We start from the raw sequence: 23,439 nt of genomic DNA, 5'->3' as shown, positions 1-23,439 counted from the left end.
ATGAACTAGAGAATGGAAAACAAGAGAGGAAATAATGAAATTAAAAAGTAAGTTCCTAGCCCAGCTGGCGTGGCTCAACCGTTGAGCACTGACCTATGATCCAGGTGATCTCGGGCTGGATCCCCAGCAGGGGCGTGCAGGAGGCAGCCAATCAATGACTCTTTCATCACTGATGTTTCTACCTCTCTCCCTCTCCTTTCCTCTCTCTGAAATCAACAAAGATATATTTAAAAAAAAAAAAAGTAATCTCCTTGAGAAAGACAGCAAAATTAACAAACTTTTAGATAGACTTACTAAGAAAATAAGAGAAGATTCAAACAGCTAAACTCAGGAATGAACAAGGGAACATTATTACCGACCTTACAAAAATAAAGTTTTAAAAATGCAAAAGAATACTATGCACAATTTTATGTTAACAAATTAAGTAACCTCGGTGAAATGGACAAATTTCTACAATGATACCAAGTACAGAAACTGACTCAAGAAGAAACAGAAAGTCTGAATACACCTATAAGTACAGATATTGAAGTAATCAAAACTTCCCATACATGCACAAAACCCAGGCATTACTGAAGGATTCTACCAAATGTGAAAACATAAATTAACACCAATTTGTAAATACACATATCTGCCTCTCCCACTGCTCCTAAGAAATGAAACTTTATTTTGTTAAAGTCTGTATCTACGCTTAGCACAGATAGAAGGGACCATATAAAAGTTTATAAACTAACAAATCTAATTATGTAATTAATCCTTTACACACATATTCTCTCTTTTTTCTCTCATCTATTTACCCATCTTTTAAAAGCACTTCTCTAAACATTACTTCTGTAGACTGAGAAGAGCCTTCTGTGAAAGCCAGGGAAGGTGTGAGGATCCAAAAGTGACAGGGAGTTGTGCCGACTTCCATGTCTTAGGCCATGCAGCTATTTAGTAACAGAACTGTACAAGAATTCAGACTGCTTCTGGTTTCTAATAATGTTTACTGTTTTCACTGCTATTTTATGATGCCATATTACAGATGAAAAAGGAACTCAAGACCTCACAGCCAGACAGAAACAGAATCTGAGTAGACTCCAGGTCTGCCCACTACTTAGTACAGGTTTGTTTTTCTCCCTGAATCACATTGACGGTGATCAGGCACCATTTATGTTCAGAATCTTGTGTTGAAGTCCATGGAGGACCTGTCACTCCATACAACATGTATGACCCATTAAAAAATGGCTCATTCTGTTGGTGAAGGGAAATTATAATCTAGTCTGAATTGTCTTTTTCAGTGGAAGCCTGGACTCACAGTTCCCTAGCACGTATTAAAAGTAAACTCTGGGATGGCTCAGTAAGAGTCAAGATGACATGGTAGACAAAGTAATAAGGAACAAAAAAACAGGAACAAGATTGGGTACCGCAGTATTGTTCACCTATTCCACCTCTTTTGTGATGTCTTTTCTCCAAACACAAATGTAATCTCTAATTCACTTTCCCTAGCAACTGGCCCTTTTTTGGTCAGTAATCCCAAGAGTTCATAATAATTGACTTTAAGAAAATAAAATATTTGCTAATATTCTCTTAAATGTTAAAAAAATACTGGCGTTTCGTCCATGATAAGTGGAATATAGCTTATTCTTATCTTCAAATGAAATATAGTATAGTGCAAGGACATCAATTAAAGATATAATAAAACAGAAATTACTTCACTTTTTTTTTTAATATCTTTATTGATTTCAGAAAGAGGAAAGGGGAGAGAGAGAGAGAGGGAGAGAGAGAGAGAGAAACATCAATGATGAGAGAGTCATTGATCGAGCTCACAACCCTGGCATGTGCCCTGACTGGGAATCAAATCCCGATAGCCTGAATCCCAGGTCGATGCTTAACCGCTGAGCCCCGCCCGGCAGGGCGAAATTACTTCACTTTTAAGAAAAAGAGATGTTATGATTCTTAAGGGTGAATTAATCAGAAAAAAATCCAAGGTTTTTAGACGCTTATAGTTATTACACATTTGATTGTGATAAAATCTGACATACCCCTAGATCCAATTGTTTCACCACTGCTGTCTGTATTGATCACCCCTGAGTCTCCAGAACGGTTAAGTGTCTGCTTCTGACAGGAAAAAGCTTAAAAATAATAAATTAGAAAAAGGGCTCAGTCATTAGGTAAATAATTATTACACCTTTTAATAATATAAGCATGGCATATTACACATTTAAGTTACCACATCATTACTGAAATGAATTTAATTTCTTTGATGAAGGAAATAAGTGCAATATTAAAATAGAGAAGTACAGAGATAGAAAAAACATTTAAAATATCCAGCTAGTCCTTTAAATAAAAAGATAATTGTTCAATATTTGAAAATATATTGATTCATTACCTGATGAATTTTTCAGTAAAGTACCAGGGTGGCTCTCTATTCCTAAAATTGTAGGACCTAAAAATAAGCAGACAGATAAGAGGAGAAAAAGTCATAGTATCATAAACCCTAAGTAATATTCACAGAGGAATAAAAATAAAAATAATTAGGCCTAAAGAGAAGGTCAATTCTAAACTGCTGACAATTAATAATGCTCTCCTTGTGTATGCATTTGAAATGGGTATTAGGCCCCACACAGCCAATACTCAACAATGCAAAGCAACAGTGAAGGCAGCCAACAGTCTCACCTCTAAAAAGGCCTTTCAAATGTATCAGGCTTGTCTAAAAAGTTATTCAACAAGACAACATACTGAAATAAGTTTATAAGAGTGAGAGTATATCATACCATATTGATTATTTTTGCCACAACAAAGAATGATTCCCCTGTAGTCCAATTTCTTGACAAGCATAAGACCAATTCCATTTCACGACGGTCACCACACTTACTGTTAATCAGAAATTCCAGAATGCTCTCCGATGCGGTGCTAACAGACAACTCCAGGCAATGTGCAAAACTGGACAATGCCTTGCTGCGGACAGTCGGTGCCTTGTCTAAACAGCGATCAAACATAATGTCCTGCACCAAGAACTTATGCTTTAAGAACTTCTGATCCTCCAAGGAGAGTGTGTTATCTGCCTCTCTTTCTGGCAGTTCCAACAAAGCCAAGGCAACATCAAGAGTAAAAACCCTGTGTGGGATCTGGTAGAGCAAAATCATAAGAATCTCCATCACACAGGAATAAAAGCCAAAGGATCCCTTATGTATTCAGATCTGGCTGTCATTAGAAGGTTGCAGAACCAGGACCAAGATTTATGTAGATATATCTCTTACCTTGGAACTTCGTGAATATCTATAAAGCCAGGCAATAAATGTAGCATATTCCCCGCAAGGAAGTTTGCTGAGCAGCTGTACCAGGGACCGAGCTGCATAGGTCCGATACTCTGATTTATCTACCACCTGAAACACAAACATTGAGAAGCTGTCCACCCGGGCAACTGAAACATGTTGAAATCCAAGTGGAAAGTTAGCAAATGTAACTATAACTAGTTCAGTGATCTTTAAGTGTTATAGAAATGACTAACAAGTTTTAGGTTTCAGACCCCTTTGAAAACTAGCCTATGAGAAATCTATAGGCCCTCTCCTCAGAAATACAAATTTAACACACGATTGCAGGGAGTTTATGAACCCCGAGAGTCCACAGAGTTTAAGTTAAGAATCATTTGTCTGAACAGTTATAAAAACTTAGGAGATAATCATAGAAATTTGAACATTAACTGGATATTTGCTGGCATTAAAGTATTACTGTGTATTTTGTGATTATGTTCTTAAAGAGTTCTTATCCTTTAGAGATACATACATTTATATATACAAGAATATGATAGAATTTGTTCAAAAGAAAATCCAGTGTGCATGTGTTCAGGAGTAATATCTTTTTGGGGTATAAGTGACACAAATTTGTTGATGGGTGCTTATCACCCTATGCTCTTTATTTCTTTATATATTTGAAAACTTCCAAAATGAAAAGGTTTTTTATTGCCAAAAGAACACTGTCTAGGGGAACAGCTAGTGAATATATTAAATAGAACTATGTTTAGTAACAACACAGACTCATTCCTAAGAACAAAAACACACAGAAAAACACAAATATTTAACCTTATACATATTATATATTTTAAAAATTATTCTTTTCTGGTACCTTGGCACAGATGTGCTGGAGTAAGATACGAAGAACTGGGAATACACTTTCCTTTAGTTCATCCACAAGTGAGCTATTAAAAAAAAATATCCTCTGTTTACAATACACCTATAATTACAATAAAATAGTCATTTTCCTTGACTCTTCCAAAACCCACTAACCCTATGTTTTAGAAATCCTGCACAGTAAGAAGAACCTGTCCCCACATTTGAAGCACTGCTTCAGGGAATAAAGTGAAAGTGACAAAGCAGAAACCAATTCCAATTCTCAGGCATGGTTTTAGAGAACTGCTGCCAAGTAGACAGTGACAGTCAGGGAAGAGCAAATGTGCAGCCTTCATAGGACTCTTTACACTACTTAGTAAATTTCATATTAAGATTCTAAAATAGATCATTTGGGAGTAAATAAACTAAGATACAGTACCACCTCATGGTAGCTCAGTGAAATGCAACTACTTCAATGCACTTGTAATAGTTACCTCTCCAAACTTTAACCCAAGAAGAAATTACTATAATGCCCAGATTTGATCCATTTTTAGTGTTAAGTTTATTTGTACCATTATATGGATACTACTGCATCATGAACTCTGATGGAAAAACCAATGTGAGGGTTTCCACTTAAAACACTTTAGTTATTTAATGATAGTCTATACCTGGATTCCACCATCCTCAAATCTTCAACTACATTATATATATACCATGTATATACATACTGACCACTTTTTTCTAGCACCAAATACTCAATATAGGGGGGATGGGGAAGCCAATGACAGCAAATAGGTCTTTCCCAATAATGCTAAAATATGGAAATTTTTAGGTGAAGCTAAGCGGCTCATGAGGGAAAAATTAGTCTGTTGATTATTGCTAAAGAAATAAAAATCAACTAACTTCTTTCCTCAAGAAAGTATTTTCTGTAGGGGGAAGGGCATAGAAAAGTGAAAAGAACAAGGGAAAAGTCAGGGAAGAGAACAACAGGGTAGAAACTCGGAGAAGAGAGAATTAGAAAAAGAGCAGGAGGCAGCAGGCTTGCTGGAGTGGTCAACAATGAGGCAGACGATGGCAGAACAGAGGAGAAGCCACTGTCATCACTCAGAGGCTGACCTTAGAGCTGCCTTGGTGCTGGCCCGTGAACTACAAAAATTCCTTATCCCTTCAACAAGGCCCCCACGTGAAGCTTACCAACAGTGACCCAGAAGAGCTACAAAGTGCTTTATTTTGACCCCCAAACAGGTCAGGAATTTGACCACAAACAGGTCAGAAATTTGTTCATTTCCATAGGTGTCAGAAATCTTGGTTCGTACAGGGCCCAGAAGAAAAAGGGAAAGTGACAAAGAGAGTAACACTCCAAGCTTCACCTGATAAACTGGACTGCCTGGTTTCTGCTGTTGATGACTGATGAAGTAATAGCAACGGGGGCATGATGGGATCCTTCACCCACTTCTAACATTAATATTACATTTAGCATTTGATGGAAAATATAACTGATAACCTAGAAGAGAGAAGAAAATTCAATTTAAGGCCTAAGAGAATCCTCGAAGACCACAGTTAACAATTTGCAGAGTCTGAAGATTAGTCAGGTTGACATAGTTTTGGGCTGAACACTAGGAATGTGTTTCTTGGGTAATTACCAGGTGTTCAATAAATGTACAATGTAAACAGTGTGAAAACACTAATTGTAGATGATGATAGGAATATCATGTAGTTTCTCTCCAAACCCTATCTTACTGCAGCCCAGAAAGTAAGGCAAAAAGAATTAGTTGTCACTTACAGATGGCAAAGAATAAGATAATCCCTTATAGCAAAAGGGGAAAGGAGTAATATTTCACACTTGTATTTTACCTGAAGCTTACAAAGCATCTTCCAATATGTCATCTCATAAAATTTACTCAGACCATTCATTCATTCATCCATCCAGTAAATAAAACATTTACTAAAAACCAAACGTGTGCCAGGTACTGCATTAAGGACATTTATATAGATTACTAGATTTTATTACATTTAATCTTGAATCTCACAACTCCACGAGGTAAGCAAGGCATTTCCACTTTACACATAATAATATTGTTTCCAGTTTATACATAATAAAACAGACTCCAAAGGCAAGCTGTCCAAAGTCAAGTAATTAAAGGCCTGGCTAACACCAAAGTTGTCTAACATCACGTTAGTAATTCTATTACTTAAAAAACACAACATCTTTAGAGACACAGTGGACCTAAAAGGATACATTTTTCCATCCACTCTATTTTTTTAAATGTTGAAAAGGGCATGGAAATTAAAAGCATTACCGTGAAATCTATCAGATCCATATTTCAATCACACAGAAATAACAACAATATAATAAATAATAAAATATGGAATGTTTTTTAAACAACAGGCATTGTGTTCAGCATTTGACAGGCATTCTTTCATTGAATCCTCCTGACAAATCTGTGAGGAAAGTAAGCCTTTTATTCCATTTTTGTCCAGATGAGAAAACAGGCTTTCACAGGGTTGAGTAACTTACACAAGGACACACAGAGAGCAAGTGGTAGAACCAGAATCTGAACACAAATGCATATCACCCCAGCTACCCCAAGCCTCTTTAAACATCATGTTACTGCCCTTGGAAATTAAGTGTATCACAGCCACCAAAAGCCATGTGACCTTGGTCTATCACATTTTACAAAATCTTATTTGATTAGTGACATCTAAGTTTGGCAACACCACGATGCTCAAATAACCTAACTCAACTGTTTAGAGTAGTAAAACTCTTAGGGCAACTCGGGGGGCAAAATCCATATGTGAATGCTAACAGAAATGATAACCAGTAATACTTCTGTAGAATTACCAACTGAAATAATACAAATACTAATGAAATTACTGAAGCACACATAAATTGCCAAGGGAAACAAGAAATTCTGTCTATTCTTCTCTTTAGAACAATTTGGTGACTATTTCTAGAAAAGTAACGTTCTGTTTGGCAGCTCATCTGTCCTTCCTACCTAATTCACACTGGAGCCATTTTTACGTATGACACCAAATGACAATTTGGTTGGCCAACAAGTATTTGGATATAAGTTTTGTTATGAAGAGTAGGCAACAAGTAGAAATGGTTATACTTCTTATTATACAAATGATATATAATAAGGTCATGGAAATAACCTGGTAGGTTAAAATGCCATTGCATCAAATGCTTCGAATGTTTTTCTACTACATGATTTGCATGCTTCAATTTAACCAATAACTAACTTAGATCCCTGTCTCCTTTACCTTGTCTCCTCCATGAATTGGGGAGCATAGCAAATACAATCCATGATAGGCCAGTTCTGGTATGCACTTTGCTTGGTTAAGGTTTCTAAAGAAAAGAGAGCAAAGATTAGTTAATGGATATGATTTTACTTAGAATATTGCCTTATTTAGTAAGCCATATATAAATGAATAAATTCTACCCATGTGCCACTTAAGAGTAAAAATGGCATTTATACTTCAGCTGGAGCAAAATTTATTATACTAGATTTAAATTTTAAAATTGTGAGATTTAATGGCTCACCTGGCATGTGTAACATGAAATTCATGAAGAACTGGCTCGAAACTTGTTAATGCCACAAAGACCTAGAAAACAGATAACAAGAAACAGCCTGGTTTTTCTTACCATTAAGTATTAGCTCTCATCTGTGCCTTTTGAGATTAACCAAGTTTCTTGGAATTTTCACTTACCTCTATACAATTCTGTACACACTGTGGCTTTTCTTTCAGGGAAAACTTGGACAAAAGCCTTAAAAAGTTACTTAAAAGATGAAAGATGGCTTTTCGTATTTGACAAAGGTCCCAGGGAGAAAAGCAAATGTCCTCCTCATCTTCTTGTTCTTCTATAATTTCATCCATCTAGATTATGAAGAAACATATCAGTGACTATAAAATAATGCCTAACACTCTGTCCCATGGTTTTTAATGTACTCAAATCAAATCCAGTGAAACACCAAGGGGGTTGCTGAGTTGACCAGGTCCCTTGACTGCTCTAGGTCACAATGGTAAATCATTGGATTAGATGACTGCTATATTTTCTAGCTCTATACTTTTGTGTTAATGAGAATTCTTATGTGTCTTAGAAGTTTTCACATCAGTGAACATTTACCATCCTACCTAGTCATATAAGAATTTGGAATTAATGCTGTTCTCTTACACTCTTACGGATCTGATTCCTCAGGATACTTCAACCACCCTCTCTAATGATAATGTGGCAAATATACCTGTTAGCAAGTTGTCAAGCACACCTGGGTACAAGGCTGGGGAGAGATTATGGGGAGGTTGGAAAGTTGGCAGGGAAGAAACATACTCTCGGTAGTATATGAAGCCCAAGAGGTGACTTAGTCCTATGGGAGAGGTGATGGTACTTTAGGACCTTTTGATTATAATCATTAGGCCTGACACCATATTTTAATATAAAGTTAATTCTTAAATCAAAATTATGTGTTGGTAAAGATATGTTTTATAATTCTTCTTACTTCTTACCTCAATATCCTCTTTCCTGGGTGGCTTTCCTCTCTTTCTGTGCCCTCTTGGATTAGCCTGAGAGCTCTTAGGCTGTTCTTTCTTTCTTTTCCGACTCAAGTTAGATTCCTGAGGCCAGCTCTTCTTTAGAATTTGTATACATTTGTCAAACATCACCGGGTGGAATATTTGATTGGCTACACTGCCTATTCATAAAGAATAAAAAGTAAGCAAATTAGATTTAATTGTCTTGAAATATGTCAGTAACAACAGATAAAAATTTCAAAAGCAAAAATGGGGTTTTCATTAACTTTGAATAACAATGACCCTTTCACAAAAAAGTACTATTCAACTTTAGCCATAGGTTAGCAATAGTGCTGATCAGAAATAAATAACAAGATTTCTGCATTTGGCCATGAGGGGTAAAACTGGTTTTATACTTGTCGTCTTACTGTGAACTATAAAATTGGACCAAAAAATTTTAAAATAATCATTTTAAGACATGGAGCAAGAGGCAGCATAGGAATAAAATCCCTGAGATAAGGGAAACAAATGATGTAAAACCTAAAATTGCCCCAGTTTTTGTATTTTGAGGTAATTTCTAGACAGCAGCAGAAAAATGGTGAATCCAAGCACATTACTATGGTCTTACTAAGTTGAGACTACAGAAATCAAGTCAGAAAGGCAGAAGTATCTGGAATTTATGGAGCGGAATAATGGAGAAGAGGAAAAGAGCTCCAGAAATCTGCATAGGGCTGATTATAAGCCATGCATGGGGTAAAACTCCAAAAAGGTGAGCAAAGAACAATTTCTAAGGAGTCAGAAGATGAATAATTTTCAGAACTCACACAGAGTTGAGACATATTTGAGCCTGGCCAGCAGAGTAGAGAGGCCTTGTTAACCACCTGGAGCACTCAGTCCAGACCTCAGAAAGAAATACACCTGAAAATATGGCTAAATTAGCTCTAGAGTAAAAACCATTTTAAATCTGCACTAAAACAAGTTGCAAATGGATCAAGTTAATCCACCAATAACTGATATTAAAACATACTTAAACACTATTTAAATGAAAACAAAATCAAGACACTCAATGGCTTAACATTCAAATATCCAGCATCAAATTAAAAAGTACTGGGCATGCTACGAAGCAGGAAAATGTGCCCCATCACGAGAATCAGTCACCAGAAACAGTCTAAGAAACAACAGAGATAACAGAACTGGCAGACAAGAACCTTAGGGCACATATTATAAATAAGCTCAAGAATTAAAAGTAAAACAGTACCAAACAAAAAGAGAAATGCATTTTTTTATTTTATTTTTTTAAGAATCAAATGGAACTTCTTGATCTGAAAACGAAAAATTCACTGGATGGGCCTAACAGTGGATTAGAAACTGCAGGAAAAAAAGGTCAATGAAGTTGAAAAAAGAAGCACAGAAACAAAAAAAATTAATAGAATCAGTGACTTGTGGGGAAATACCAAGGAGTCTAACATGAGTAAGTCAAATCCCAGAAAAAAGGGAGGGAAAATATTTGAAGAAATAATAACTGAAAATTTTCCGAATTTGTTATAACTATAAATCCACAGACCCCAAAAGCTCAGTGAGCCGAACCATGATAAACACAAAGGAAATCACACCAAAGCATAATATAAATAAATTGTTGAAACAAAGCAGTGGAGAAAATCTTCAAAGTATTCAGAACAAATAAAAGGACACAAAGCAGAAGAACAATAAGAATCATGCAGAATTCTCAGTAGAAACGGATATAAACCACAAGACAATAAAATAACACTTTTAAAAGAATCTGTCACCTGGCCGGGCGTGGCTCAGTGGTTAAGCATCGACCTAGGATCCAGGCGATCGGGGTTCGATTACCGATCAGGGCACATGCCCAGGTTGAGGGCTCAATCAATGACTCTATCATCATTGATGTTTCTATCTCTCTCTCTCCCCCTCTCCTTTCCTCTCTCTGAAATCAATAAAGGTATATTATAAATAAATAAATAAATAAATAAATAAATAAATAAATAAATAAATAAATAAAAGAATGTCAACTTAGAATTCTGTATTTAGCAAAAACATTCTTGAAGGTGTTAATAAAGACATCTTTATACAATCAAAATCCAAGACAACTGATGGCCAGCAGAACTGTACCGTAAAAATGTCAAAGAAAGTTCTTTGGGCTGAAGGAAAATTATGAGAGATGAAATCTTTCAAATATAAAAAATATTTTTTGTTTTTCAAATTCTTTAAAAGATAACAGAGACAAATGTTGACAATGAACTGTAAGGTTTATAACATGTAGGAATATAACGGATAGCTACCACAGTACAAAGAAGAGGAAGGAGAAAGTATACTATTTTAAGGTTCTTACATTATCTACAAACTGTAGAATATTACCTGAAGATACATTGTTAAAAGTGCTTATTGTACACTCAAAGCAAGCACTTAAAATACACACACACACACACACACACACACACACAAGCATGTGCAAAGAAGTGCAGTTAATAAGCCAAAAGAAGAGATAACATGGGATACTAAAAAATGCTCAATCCAGAAATAGGCACAAAGAGGGAAAAATGGAACAAAAAAAGATGGCACAAGCAGAAAATAAAGAGCAAGATGACAAAAACCCAACCATGTTGATAATTACATTCAGTGTAATTATCTGAACTGTCTAAATATTCTAATAAAAAGACACAGTGGATGATTGTCACAGTGGACAAAAAGCATGACTCAGAGATACACAGTTTAAAACATACTCTTTACATATAAACACAGATAAATAAAAAATAAAAGCATGGGAAAGGATGTCCAACTGATACTGTTGTAATTAGCTATTAGTTATTAATAACAGGAAGAAGCAAAAGGGAGGCCAAACATTCACCAGGAAGCTAGTGAACCACTGGTACATTCCCTGCAAATCATTGGGGGAAAAGGCCCAACAAAGGGGAGATGGACGCATGCGCAGTGAGTTGGAGTGACATAGGGAACGTGCTTGCTGCCAGTCAAACCTGGGAACAGAGAACACTGACTACAGGCAGTGAAGCCAATGCAAGCCCGCAAAAATTTGGGGATACTTAATCCCCCAGACAAAGGAATTCAATCTCTTGGCTCCTAGTTCTCTTGATCCTCTAGCTTTGTTCCTGCCATGTTCCCTCCATAGTTATGTGGCCCTGAAGACTGCACACATAGTAGACTGATGGACTATAAGTGGGAACACAAACTAAGCCAGTCTGTTGCTGGATTGGACTGTGCCCCAACATGGAATGAAAACACTGGGCCATTAATCCTAGCTCTATTAAAGACACAGTTGGACTTCTTCCTTGGTGGGACAGAGGGAAATGGGACCTTCTCCCTTGCGAGTCTCAGAAAATTCCTTTTCTTGTGACATCACAAGAAGTCCACTTTCACCAGCAACTGGTAGGGACAAGGAGAGCTCCCCACTGATAATACAACCAAGGACAAATTATATGATAACTGGAATGGTTATCTTAATATCAGACAAAGTAGACTTCAGGGCAAGGAATAAAACCAGACAGAGGGACGTGACATAATACCAAAAGGTCAATTCATCAGAAAGACATGCAATTATAAATGTTTGTATCTTGCAGGCTTCCCAAATACCTTAAGTTAAAACTGACAGAAAAAAAAGGAAAAATGGATAAACTGACAATTATACTTGGAGATTTCAATACTTCTCTCTAATAGAACAAATAAACAGAATATCAGGGAGGATATAAGATTTGAACAACCCCAGCAACCAACTTGACATAATTGACATTTACAGAATACTAGATCCACCAAAGGCAGAATATACCTTCTGTTCAAGTGCAAATGGAAGATTTACCAAGTCAGACCCTATGCTGAGCCATTAAAACAAAACAAAACAAAACAAACATGCAAGAAAATCTCAGTGATTATTTTAAAGTCTGTGTTCTGACTTCAACATAATTAAAATAGAAACCAATTACAATAAGATTTCAGGAAAGCTCTCAACTATTTCAAAATTAAATACATTACTAAATAACTTAGGTGTAAGAAGAAAACATAAGATTAGAAAATTGCTTTGGCCAGAATGATAATGAAAATAAATTATCAAAACTTGTGTGATGCAGATAAAGCAGAACATAGAGGAAAATGTATAACATTACTTATATTAGAAACAAAGAAAAGTATGTGAGAACAAAGATCTATGCATCTACCTTAAGAAGTTAGAACACGAACAAATTAAACCCAAAGTAAGAAGGAATGCAATAAAGATAAAAATCATTGACATAAAAAATGGAAAGCCCTGGCTAGGTGACTCAGTTGGTTGGAGCATCATCCCCATACACTAAGAAGTTTTGGGTTCGATTCCCAGTCAGGGCTCATACAGGAGGCAAAAGATAGATGTTTCTCTTTCACACTGATGCGTGTGCTTTTCTCTCTCTCCCTTCCTTCCTCTCTCAAATCAACAGACATATCCTTGGGTTAGGATTAAAAAATGGACAAATAGGGTATGATCAATATAAAAAGCGGGTTCTTTGAAATGATCGATAAAATTGAGAAACCTCTATCTAAACTGATGAAAAAGAAAAAAAGAAATAGAAATTACCAAAATCAGGCATGAAAGAGGACATATCACTACAGATTCCACAAACAAATTTCTTTCCAAAGAACCTCCAAGCCCAGATGGCTTCACTAGTGAAATCTACTGAGGAGGCTAAAAAAAGAAATTAATACTTTTCCTTCCACTTTCTTAATTTCTTCTAGATAGGCTAATAATCAAATTAACAGAAACAAATTAACAGGAACAAAATCAAAATTTAATATATATGCATAGGGAATTCACATATGCATGAAAATTCCAAAGGCAGTGAGGCAACATTGGGTGTATATGACATTTTGGACAAAGGAGAAAAGGGGGAAACAAGGTGTTAGATTTCAGAAGTGAGAATGGGCAATTTACAGGTAAGTTGAGGAAAAGCAGGAACACAAGGCAGGCAAATTCTTGCTAGGCAAATCAGAAACAATAGGGTATCTAGCTAACAGGTCCCTGCATGAAGCCCTCCTGTTTACCATGCTTTAATTCAAACTAGGCTAAGAGGAACATTCTAAGATTTCCTTCCTAAAGCAGGTTTTTCTATTTAAAAAATCTCTTGGGCATGAAAGGGGGAAGGGTCAAAGGTTCTTTCTGAGTCTTCTTGCTTATTAATCAGCTTAAAATCGATATCCTAAAAAGTAGCTTCAGGATGGCAAAAGTTTGGTCTCCTTCACCAACAAAAATTTAAGGAAGAAAGACAATCGATTCTTCGCAAACGTCCAAAATATAAAAGAGACAAAAACACTACACAAAACTCATTCTATGAAACTAGTATTGCCCTGAAACCCAAATCAGATAAAGACATCTCAAAAGTAAACAAAATTTCTTATGAGTAAAGGTGCAAAAATCTTCAATAAAATATTAGCAAACTGAACCTGGCAACATATCAAAAAGATTACACATTATAACCAAGGTCATGCAAAATTGGTGTAACATATAAAAATCAATCAATGCAATACATTATGAGAATAAAGTACGAAAACCACATGATCACCTCACAGATGCAGAAAAGCAAATGACAAAATCTAATACCCTCTCATAATAAAACACTCAGGAAACTAGAAATAATAACCTGATAAAGGCCATCCTCAAAACACCCACAGTGAACATCATACTTCAGAACAAAAGCCTGAAAGCTTTCCTCCTGAGATCAGGGACAAGACAAGATGCCCACCTTCCTGCTCCTATTCAACATTGTACCAGAGTTCCTAACCAGGGCAATTAGGCAAGAAGAAGAAATAAAAGGCAGTCACACTGGAAAAGAAGTAAAATTACGTCTCTTTATAAATGACATGATCTTATATATAGGAAATACTACTAGAACCAAATAATGAGTTCAGCAAAGTTGTAGGCTATAAGATCAATAATCAAATACTAATTGTTCAACTATAAAATAATCTGAAAATGAAATTAAGAAAACGATTTCATCTACAATGACATCAAAAAATGAAATACTTAGGATTAAATTTAACCAAGGAAGTGTGAACTGTACACTGAAAACTGCAAAATATCATTGAAACTAATTAAAGATCTAAATAAATCGAAAGACATCTGTGTTCATGGATTGGAAGACTTAACATTGTTAAAATGTCAATACTCCCCAAATTGATGTACAGATTTCATGCAATTCCTATTAAAATCCCAGCTTTCTCCCCCAGAAATTTATATGTGAATCCTAAAAGCCATATGGCAAAACAAGGGAGCCAGAATAACCAGAACTTTCTTGAAAAAGAAGACCATACTGAGATGAAATATTAAGTAACACAGTATCCCAATCACAATCCAGAAACACTTAAAAGCAGATGGTAATTGGAGGAGAAGTACAAGTTCCAGGAAAGATGCAAGTGGCCTGACAATAACAGCCACCTCTTCACTTCTGGCATGAATCTCAACCTAAATCAGAAGGAATGGCCTCCAAGCAAGGGAAGAGCAGAGTACAACTGGGTTTCTAAAAACTGCCAATTTTCCAAGAGTGACCAGTTACAACTGAGATACTGTTTAGCAGCTAAATTCTTTAGGAACTGATTTCAAAAGTCATTATGGAAACATTAACACCACAAATTAATGCTGAAGTCTTTATGTATCCTTTTACCAACTTTCAAATCATAGAGAATAAATCCTTAACATTTATTACAAATGCATTTATGTAAACAATGACAAGCAGCAAAGCTGATCAATCTGTGATTTTTTTTTTTAAATGACCTTTGGATTCCCCAGCTACATCCCCCTCTATGTTCAGCCCTCTTTTGGTTTGAGTTATGATAGGGAGAAAGAACTCATTCACACTCACAGGAGGAAGAGCTATCTAAGTGCTCTGACAACAAAGGAAGTGGAACAGTGCTCATAAATAGGTTCCTTTCCCTTGCTTTCCTCATCAAGCATTATTAGCTAGACTTCTCATGCTTTCTTGATTAAAATGGTTCAAACCTGTTTTTCCATACCACATAGGAGAGACATAACACAAACATGCCCCACAGCAGTTTTTCTCAGTCTGGACAGAAATCCAGGGAAATATCAGAATTTTATATTAGGTGGGGATGGTTGAGAGTGGAGCTTGGAAACATTCCTCCTCCAGCCTTGTCCTTATCAAATTATTTCTATTAGGTTATCAACACAACATAATATCAGAACACAAGCACATTTAAAGAAAAATGGGAAAGATATTTCTGGAAAACTTGCAAATGTAATTCATAGACTTACTCTCATTTAAAGTCAGAGAAACTCTATGAGATGGGTTTCCACTGCTCCATTTTATAAGTTAGGAAACAAAGTCTAAGAACGCAAAACAGCCCTGGCCACTGTGGCTCAGTTGGTTGGAGCATCATCCTTTACACCAAAAAGTGGCTGGTTCAATTCCCAGTCAGGGCACATGCCCAGATTGCAGGTTCAATCCCTGGTTAGGGTACCTATGGGAGACAACCAAATGATGTTTCTTTCACATTAATGCTTCTCTTTCTCTCTCTCCCTTCCTCTCTGTCTCAAATCAATAAAAACATATCCTCAGGTGATGATTAAAAAAAGAAATTAAAGAAAAAAAAAAAAAGGGGGCTCAAAACAATGTAGAGAAAATTTAAATGACAAAAGAAATGTCCTATCATGTCAAGTTACATACCTGGTACTTCTAGTAGCAGAAAATAAAGACCAGCAGCATGAAGGCCATATTCTCGATATTGCGCACTGACATTTTTCTTATGGACTGTCTGAACAAAGTGATAGAATAAAGCCACCAGTGCTCGGTGAGAAATATTGTTCTCAGTGAAGAAGGTCCAAATGATCTGGGGGGAGGAGTAAATCACAAAAGCCAGCAATTACAGAAATGTAGAAACCTCTTATTATTTTATTTTAATAACTACTTAGTGCATTTTAAAAGAGGGGAATAGACTTAATTATAAACATTTGCCATCTTCAAAAAAATTAAAACAAAAAATTTAAAATGCATTATTCAAAATTACAAAGATAAATATAGGAGATTTAAATAATTAAACTTAAAAAATTTTTGCTAAGTTTGAAGTATATATATTTCTAAACTTAGAGCTAAAAACTACACTAAGACTTTTCAAACATCCTATATTAGTGATTATTCAGACAAGCTACCCCTTCATCTATGTTAAATGTACCCAAATTCATCAATCACTCTAATTCCTAGCTGAGGAAATCAGAGAAATTTATTTAAATTTAAATGTTCTGTGGGCAATGGCAGCTAGAAAAGAAACATCTGAAAGTTCCTCCCTCATTTTATTTCAGAATTAGCCTATGTGAGAAAGGAAATAAACCTTAGAATATAAACCACAGAGGGGTTTCAAGATGATAGTGGATCCTCCCTGAAACAAACTGGAAATAAAATCAATTGAGGAACATTCATCCTGAATTACCAACTGAAGAAGAGACTTTTAACAAGGAAGAACAGAAACCAACTTGAAACTGGTAGGACTGGCAGGGTCAGGAGAGAGGCTGGCCTAGCTCCCCCAGGAGGCAAGCAGAGGTTGAGGAGGGATATCTCCACTGTGTGGTGGGGTGGGGATTTAGGGGTGGGGTTGGGGTTCTCCACACAAGGGACATTCATAGAGGATCCAGGTCAAGAGCTCACTGGATCCCACAGGACACTTACTACATAAGACCACCCCATGACCAAGAGGCACAGCAGTTCTAATACATAGAAACAACACAAAGACAGTAAAATGGAGAGACAACCCTCAAATGAAAGAAAAGGAAGAAGCTCCAGAAAAAGAGTTAAATGAAATGGAGGCAAGCAATTTATCAGATATAGAGTACAAAGTAATGGTTATAAGGAAGCATGAGGAACTTAGTGAGAATTATAAGAAACTTAGTGGGATCTACAACAGCATGAAAAAGTAGTACAAACCATGAACAAGAACCAGTCAGAAATGAGGAATACCATATCTGACATTAATACACAGGAAGGTCCTAGCCAGTTTGGCTCAGTGGTTAGAGTGTTGGCCTGTGGACTGAAGGGTCCTGGGTTCAATTCCCACCAAGGGCATGTACCTCGCTTGCAGGCTCAATCCCTGGCCCCAGTCAGGGCACATGTGGCAGGCTACCAATCAATGTGTCTCTCTCACTTTGATGTTTCTCTTTCTCTTTTTCTCTCTCTCTCCGCCCCCTTCCACTCTGAAAAGCAATGGAAAAAATATCCTCTGGTGAGGACTTAAAAAAAAAAGGAATACACAGGAAGGAATTAAAAGTAGATTGAATGAGGCAGAGGACTGAATCAATGATTTGGAAGACAAAGTAGAAAAAAACACCCAAATAAAGCAGCAAAAAGAAAAAAGAATTAAAAAGCAAAAGGAACTTTGGGACAACATGAAAAGTATCAACATCCGCATCATAGGGATACCAGAAGAAGAACAAAGTGAGGAAGAAATAGCGAACCTGTTTGAAGAAATAATCACAGAAAACTTCCCAAACCTGGTGAAGAAAAAAGTCACACAAGTTCAGGGAGCACAGAAAGTCCCAATGAAGATGAACCCAAAAAATCCCACACCAAGACACATAATTAAAATGTAAACGTTAAAGGCAAAGACAGAATCTTAAAGGCAGCAGGAGAAAGACAGAAAGGTAGTTATAAGGGAGTTCCTATCAGACTGTCAGAATATTTCTCAACAGACACACTTCAGGCCAGAGGGGGTTGGCCTGAGTATTCAAAGTAATGAAAAGCAAGGACCTGAGCCCAAGATTACTCTATCCAGCAAGGCTTTCATTTACAATTGAAGTTGAAATAAAGAGCTTCCCAGACAAAAAAAGGCTAAAGGAGTACATTACTACCAAACCAACACTGCAAGAAGTGTTAATGGGACTGCTTTAAGAAGAAATAGAGAGAGGAACATAGGTATAAAGACAAAAATGGCAATAAGTAAGTACCTATCAATAATAACCTTAAATGTAAATGGACTAAATGCTCCAATCAAAAGACATAGGGTAGCTGAATGGATAAGAAAGCATAACCCATATATGTGCTGTCTACAAGAGACCCACCTCAGGTCAAAAGATTCACACAAACTGAAAGTGAAGGAATGGAAAAAATATTCCAAGCAAATGGAAAAGAACAAAAAGCTGGGGTAGAGGAACTCATATCTGACAAAACAGACTTCAAAACAAAGACCACAAAAGAGACAACAAAGATCACTACATAACACTAAAGGGATCGAGAAACAGAACTCTTGTAAACATATATGCACCCAACAAAGGAGCAACTAAATACAGAAAAAAATTCTTGGTTGACTTTAAGGAAAAAATCAACAGCAATGCAGTCACAGTAGGGGACTTTAACACTCCACTGACATTACTGGATAGATCTTCCAGACAAAAAAAATCAGCCTGGCTGGTGTTGCTCAGTGGTTGAGCATGGATCCATGAACCAGGAGGTCACTGGTTCAATTCCCAGTCAGGGTACATTCCCAGGTTGCTGGCTTGATCCCCAGTAGGGGGCATGCAGGAGGCAGCCAACCGATGTTTCTCTCTCATCAATGTTTCTAACTCTCTCTCTCTCCCCTTTTCTCTCTAAAATCAATAAAAACATATTTTTTTTAAAAAAAAAATCAACAAGGAAAACAATGACCTTAAACAACACACTAGATCAGTTAGACTTAATTGATATTTACAAAACATTTCACCCCAAAGCTGCAGAATATACATTCTTCTCAAGTGCACATGGAACATTCTCAAAGATAGACCACATGTTAGGGCACAAAATAAGTCTTAACAAATTCAATAGGATTGAAATCATATCAAGCTTCTGCTTGGACCACAATGGCATGAAACTAGAAATAACTACAATAAAAAAACCTCAAAAACATTTAACCATATGGAGGCAAAGGACTGCCAATGAGATAAAGGAAGAAATCAAACAAAAATTATGTCCTAAAATCTATGGGACACAGTGAAAGCCGTTCCGAAAGGGAAGTTCATAGCATTACAGACATATCTAAAGAAACAAGAAAAAGCTCAAATAAACAATCTAACCCTACAACTAAAAGAATTAGAAAGAGAATAAGAAAAGCCCAGATTAAGTAGAAGGAAAGAAAGAATACAGATCAGAGCAGAAATGAATGATATAGAGACCAAAAAAAAACCAATACAAATGATCAGTGAAACCAAGAGCAGGTTCTTTGAAAAGATAAACAAAATTGATGAACCATTAGCCAAACTCATCAAGAAACAAAGAGAGAGGACCCACATAAATAAAATCAGAAATGAAAGACACGAAGTAACAACTGACATCACAGAAATAGAAAGGATTGTAAGAAAATACTATGAACAACTATATGCCAACAAATTGGACAATCTGGGTAAAATGTACAAATTCCTGAAAACATACAATCTTCCAAAACTTAACCAGTAAGAATCAGAAATCCTGAATAGGCCGATAACAACTGATGAAATTGAGGCAGTAATTAAAAAAACTCCCATCAAACAAAAGGCTAGGATCAGATGGCTTTACAGGTGAGTTTTACCAAACATTTGAAGAAGAACTAATACCTATCCTCCTCAAACTATTCCAAAACATTCAAGAGGAAGGAAGACTTCCAAGCCCTTTTACAAGGCTATCCTAATTCAAAAACTAGAGAAAGACACTACAGAGAGAAAATTACAGGCAATGCCCCTGATGAACATAGATGCTAAAATCCTCAATGAAATATTACAAACTGATCCAGCAATACATTAAAAAGATCATACACCATGACCAAGTGGGATTTATTCCGGGATGCAAAGTTGGTACAATATTTGCAATTCGATAAACATGACATATTACAGAAACAGAATGAAGGAAAAATTCACATGATTATACCAATAAATGCAGGAAAAGCACTTGACAAAAATCCAGCGCCCATTTATGGTAAAAACTCTCAGCAAACTGGTACCTAGTCCTTTAGTTTTCTGAAAATCAGTCAATGAGCTAAAAACTAATAAACACACTAGGTAAAACTCAGTATTTAAAGGAACTCTTTGTTCCAATTGTGTTTAACTAACTACTTCTCAGTTTAATAATATCAGATTTTCTTAAAGTTAAGGCATACTGAAATTGTTATTACATTTTCCTTGGCTTTCGTTTTCTTTTGGTTTAACCCGGTTTTCTTCCTTGTTTTGGTCTATATTCTTTTCCTCTAATTTGCTGTTATAAAAAGTCATGAAGCCATGGCTGGGTAGCTCCATGGTTAGAGCATGGTCCCACTATGCCAAGGTTGACGGTTTCCATTCCCAATCAGGGCACATACAAGAATCCACCAATGACTGCATAAATAAGCAGAACAACAAACCAATGTGTGTGACTCTCTTTCCAAAAATCAATCAATAAACATAAAAAAATTAAAAAAAAATTTAAGTCATGACTTGAAAAAAACCAGATTAATACCTTGAACCTTCTGGAGGAAAGCTATTAGGATAGTCTAATAAATGATCCACATTCTTTATGCTACTCATACTTTTCATGAACTGTTCACTAAAAAGGCTAAGCTTTAGATGATAATAATGACTTGAATATTCTACTTCTAACACCTAACAGTGGCTAGCTTGATTTTTCCTTTCCTTTTTTTTTTTTTTTACCTCTGTAGATCCACGTTCTTCAGTAGCAAAGCAGAAAAGACTTTCATGGAGTTTTGTGAATGCATCCAATCCAGACTCTATAATTTCTGCTTCTATGTTGGGATCCAAAGGTTCAGTCTCTGTGAAGTCCAGTTCCCAAACTGTGTCTACCCATTCTGGTAGGAAAATGCAATTAAGTAAACAAGTGTACTACAGCAAGTAAAAAAACAGTAATTTTTAGACTCTAAGCAGATTCAAGAAGAGAAAAGTTTATTAGTCACAACTCACATTAAATTATATAATACAGGTGAAACACAATCAAAGGAAAGCAGAAATAGTCACGAAAATCAATTTTTTAAAATTATAACTGACATCTGGTTATTAGGTTGGTTATCTTCTAAATATATCAAGGAGAAAAACACTTTTTACATAAAACAGTTTGGGGGGAATGAAAACTTCAGAACATTAATGACCAAGCTTTCCCACACATTCGATCTGGAGGAGAAAGAGGTTGATCAAAGATTGGTCCAGATGTCACTTGGTGAAAATCTTATAACTAAGTTAATAAGCCCAATAAAATACTTCATTGGGTCCTTGGAGAATAATTAGTATGTTAAAAAAAAAGACACACTTTTCCCAAGAAGTTTAAACTAGAGGAGGCAAGCCAGATCCACAATCAGAGATATACTCAGTGATTTCAAAATACACTGATGGAAAGAATGTCTGTTACGAGAATATACATTCTCTTAATGATATTAATGCTGTAATATTTATGATACTGTGATATTAATGCAGCATTCTAGCTGAATCCTTGCTAATCTCTCCTGACTCTAAACCTTCTCATGTTTCTAACAAATATTTTCCTCAACATTTTATTGGTATACCCTAAAATCTAAATTTAGGACCAGATGGAAATGTGTGGACATCTCAAAGTTATTAACCAGATGCTCCTTCACTCTACCTTCTCGGATCTCTGTAGGGGAGCTATCTTAACATTTTAAGCCTCAGGCTCCTCCAGGCAGCACAAGGAGGACATCTCTTCACCCCAGGGGTAAAGCCTGCAGCTGAAAGCATCCCACCCACACCCCCCCTCACCTCCACAGCTGTGAAGAGTGGGCAGCCCCTGGGGGTGTTGGAAGAGATGCAAGAAGGCAGTGGCTCAGAATAGGCCACCCCCTTTCAGGCACCCAGAGGTCAAGGTTCTATTCTACAGTCTCCAGAATTTCCAGACTCCATTCAACCCTTCAGGTCCTGGTCTGGGCAGCGGGCTGACTGACTCAGCCTTATGGTAAAGGAAAAGGAGAGTTAGAAATTCAGACTGAGTCAGGTGGAGGATGGGAAGATCCAGACACGCACTCTTCTCCCAGGGAGCCTGGGCTGGCCCCCTAGGTTCTACAGAGTAGAACACTGAGGATTTCTGAAATGACTCTGCCTCCTTCCCAGGCTCCATCCTCACTCTCCCACCTCAAAGACAGGAGCACCTGGAAAAGTCAAACAGGAGAAGGGAGCAAAGGGAACCATTACTGCAGGCCCCACCCTTGGCATCTGAGTGGAGCAAGAGGTGGGCTTTGCCTTTCTAACCTAACCTTTCTCTGATGATGCTGGGATAGAGAAGCCTTAAGCCCTATGCCTTCTAATGCACATGGCTGTGTCCCTGTGTTTGAGCAGAGTTCCTATTTCCTGCTCTGTTTGGAGGGGTGAGGACTTTACCTCAGTATTTGAGAGGGGCACTGCCTCCCTGTGTTGAATGGAAAGGGCCTAATAGCTTTCCTGTATTTTGGGGGGTTTTTTTGGTTTTGTTTTGTTTTTTAAATATATCTTTATTGATTTCAGAGAAAGGAAAGAAGAGGGAGAGAGAGAGACAGAAACATTAATGATGAGTCACTGATTGAGCCTGCAACCCAGGCATGTGCCCTGACCAGGAATCGAACCCCGATCTCCTGGATCCTAGGTGGACGCTCAACAGCTGAGCCACGCCCATCCAGGCTCCTGTATTTTTGGAACATCTTTCCCAGCCTCTTTTGTGCTCCGGTGATTAACTTAATAAACATGGTTGAGTAAAACAACAACAAAAACAGGTGCTCCTTCAAATTAATGTTCTTTAAATATATGTTCACCACTAATTTAGAAAACTTGAGCAGGGCATGAAAAATATCCAGAGATGGTAGGCCTCAATCTTTCTTTCATGGTTCTGAGTATTATATTGTATTCAAATAAAAACCCTGCAGTGAACTAGAT

At 36.7% G+C, this 23,439-nt stretch overlaps 1 protein-coding gene across 5 annotated transcripts in view; it reads right to left on the bottom strand.

Moving 5' to 3' along the window:
- The window catches only part of NCAPD3 (non-SMC condensin II complex subunit D3), a 60,585-nt gene that overhangs the window by 34,502 nt on the left and 2,644 nt on the right, over positions 1–23,439 (bottom strand). For 2 of the 5 annotated variants that reach the window (XM_081123373.1, XM_081123374.1), the window contains exons 2-13: positions 21,223–21,377; positions 16,274–16,436; positions 8,595–8,779; positions 7,800–7,967; positions 7,633–7,694; positions 7,353–7,437; positions 5,459–5,592; positions 4,105–4,177; positions 3,240–3,365; positions 2,855–3,107; positions 2,369–2,425; positions 2,022–2,111 (exon numbers count right to left, since the gene is read on the bottom strand). In XM_081123373.1, the coding sequence (XP_080979499.1) occupies positions 2,022–2,111; positions 2,369–2,425; positions 2,855–3,107; positions 3,240–3,365; positions 4,105–4,177; positions 5,459–5,592; positions 7,353–7,437; positions 7,633–7,694; positions 7,800–7,967; positions 8,595–8,779; positions 16,274–16,436; positions 21,223–21,377 (1,551 nt within the window). Of the gene's footprint in view, positions 1–2,021; positions 2,112–2,368; positions 2,426–2,854; positions 3,108–3,239; positions 3,366–4,104; positions 4,178–5,458; positions 5,593–7,352; positions 7,438–7,632; positions 7,695–7,799; positions 7,968–8,594; positions 8,780–16,273; positions 16,437–21,222; positions 21,378–23,439 lie in introns of those variants that run through there. The other 3 variants (XM_081123377.1, XM_081123376.1, XM_081123375.1) reach the window with 2 other exon arrangements.

This window comes from Miniopterus schreibersii, assembly GCF_964146895.1.
Source record: "Miniopterus schreibersii genome assembly, chromosome: 20".
Taxonomy (NCBI): Eukaryota; Metazoa; Chordata; class Mammalia; order Chiroptera; family Miniopteridae; genus Miniopterus; species Miniopterus schreibersii.
This window is presented reverse-complemented; position numbering and strand designations above follow the sequence as displayed.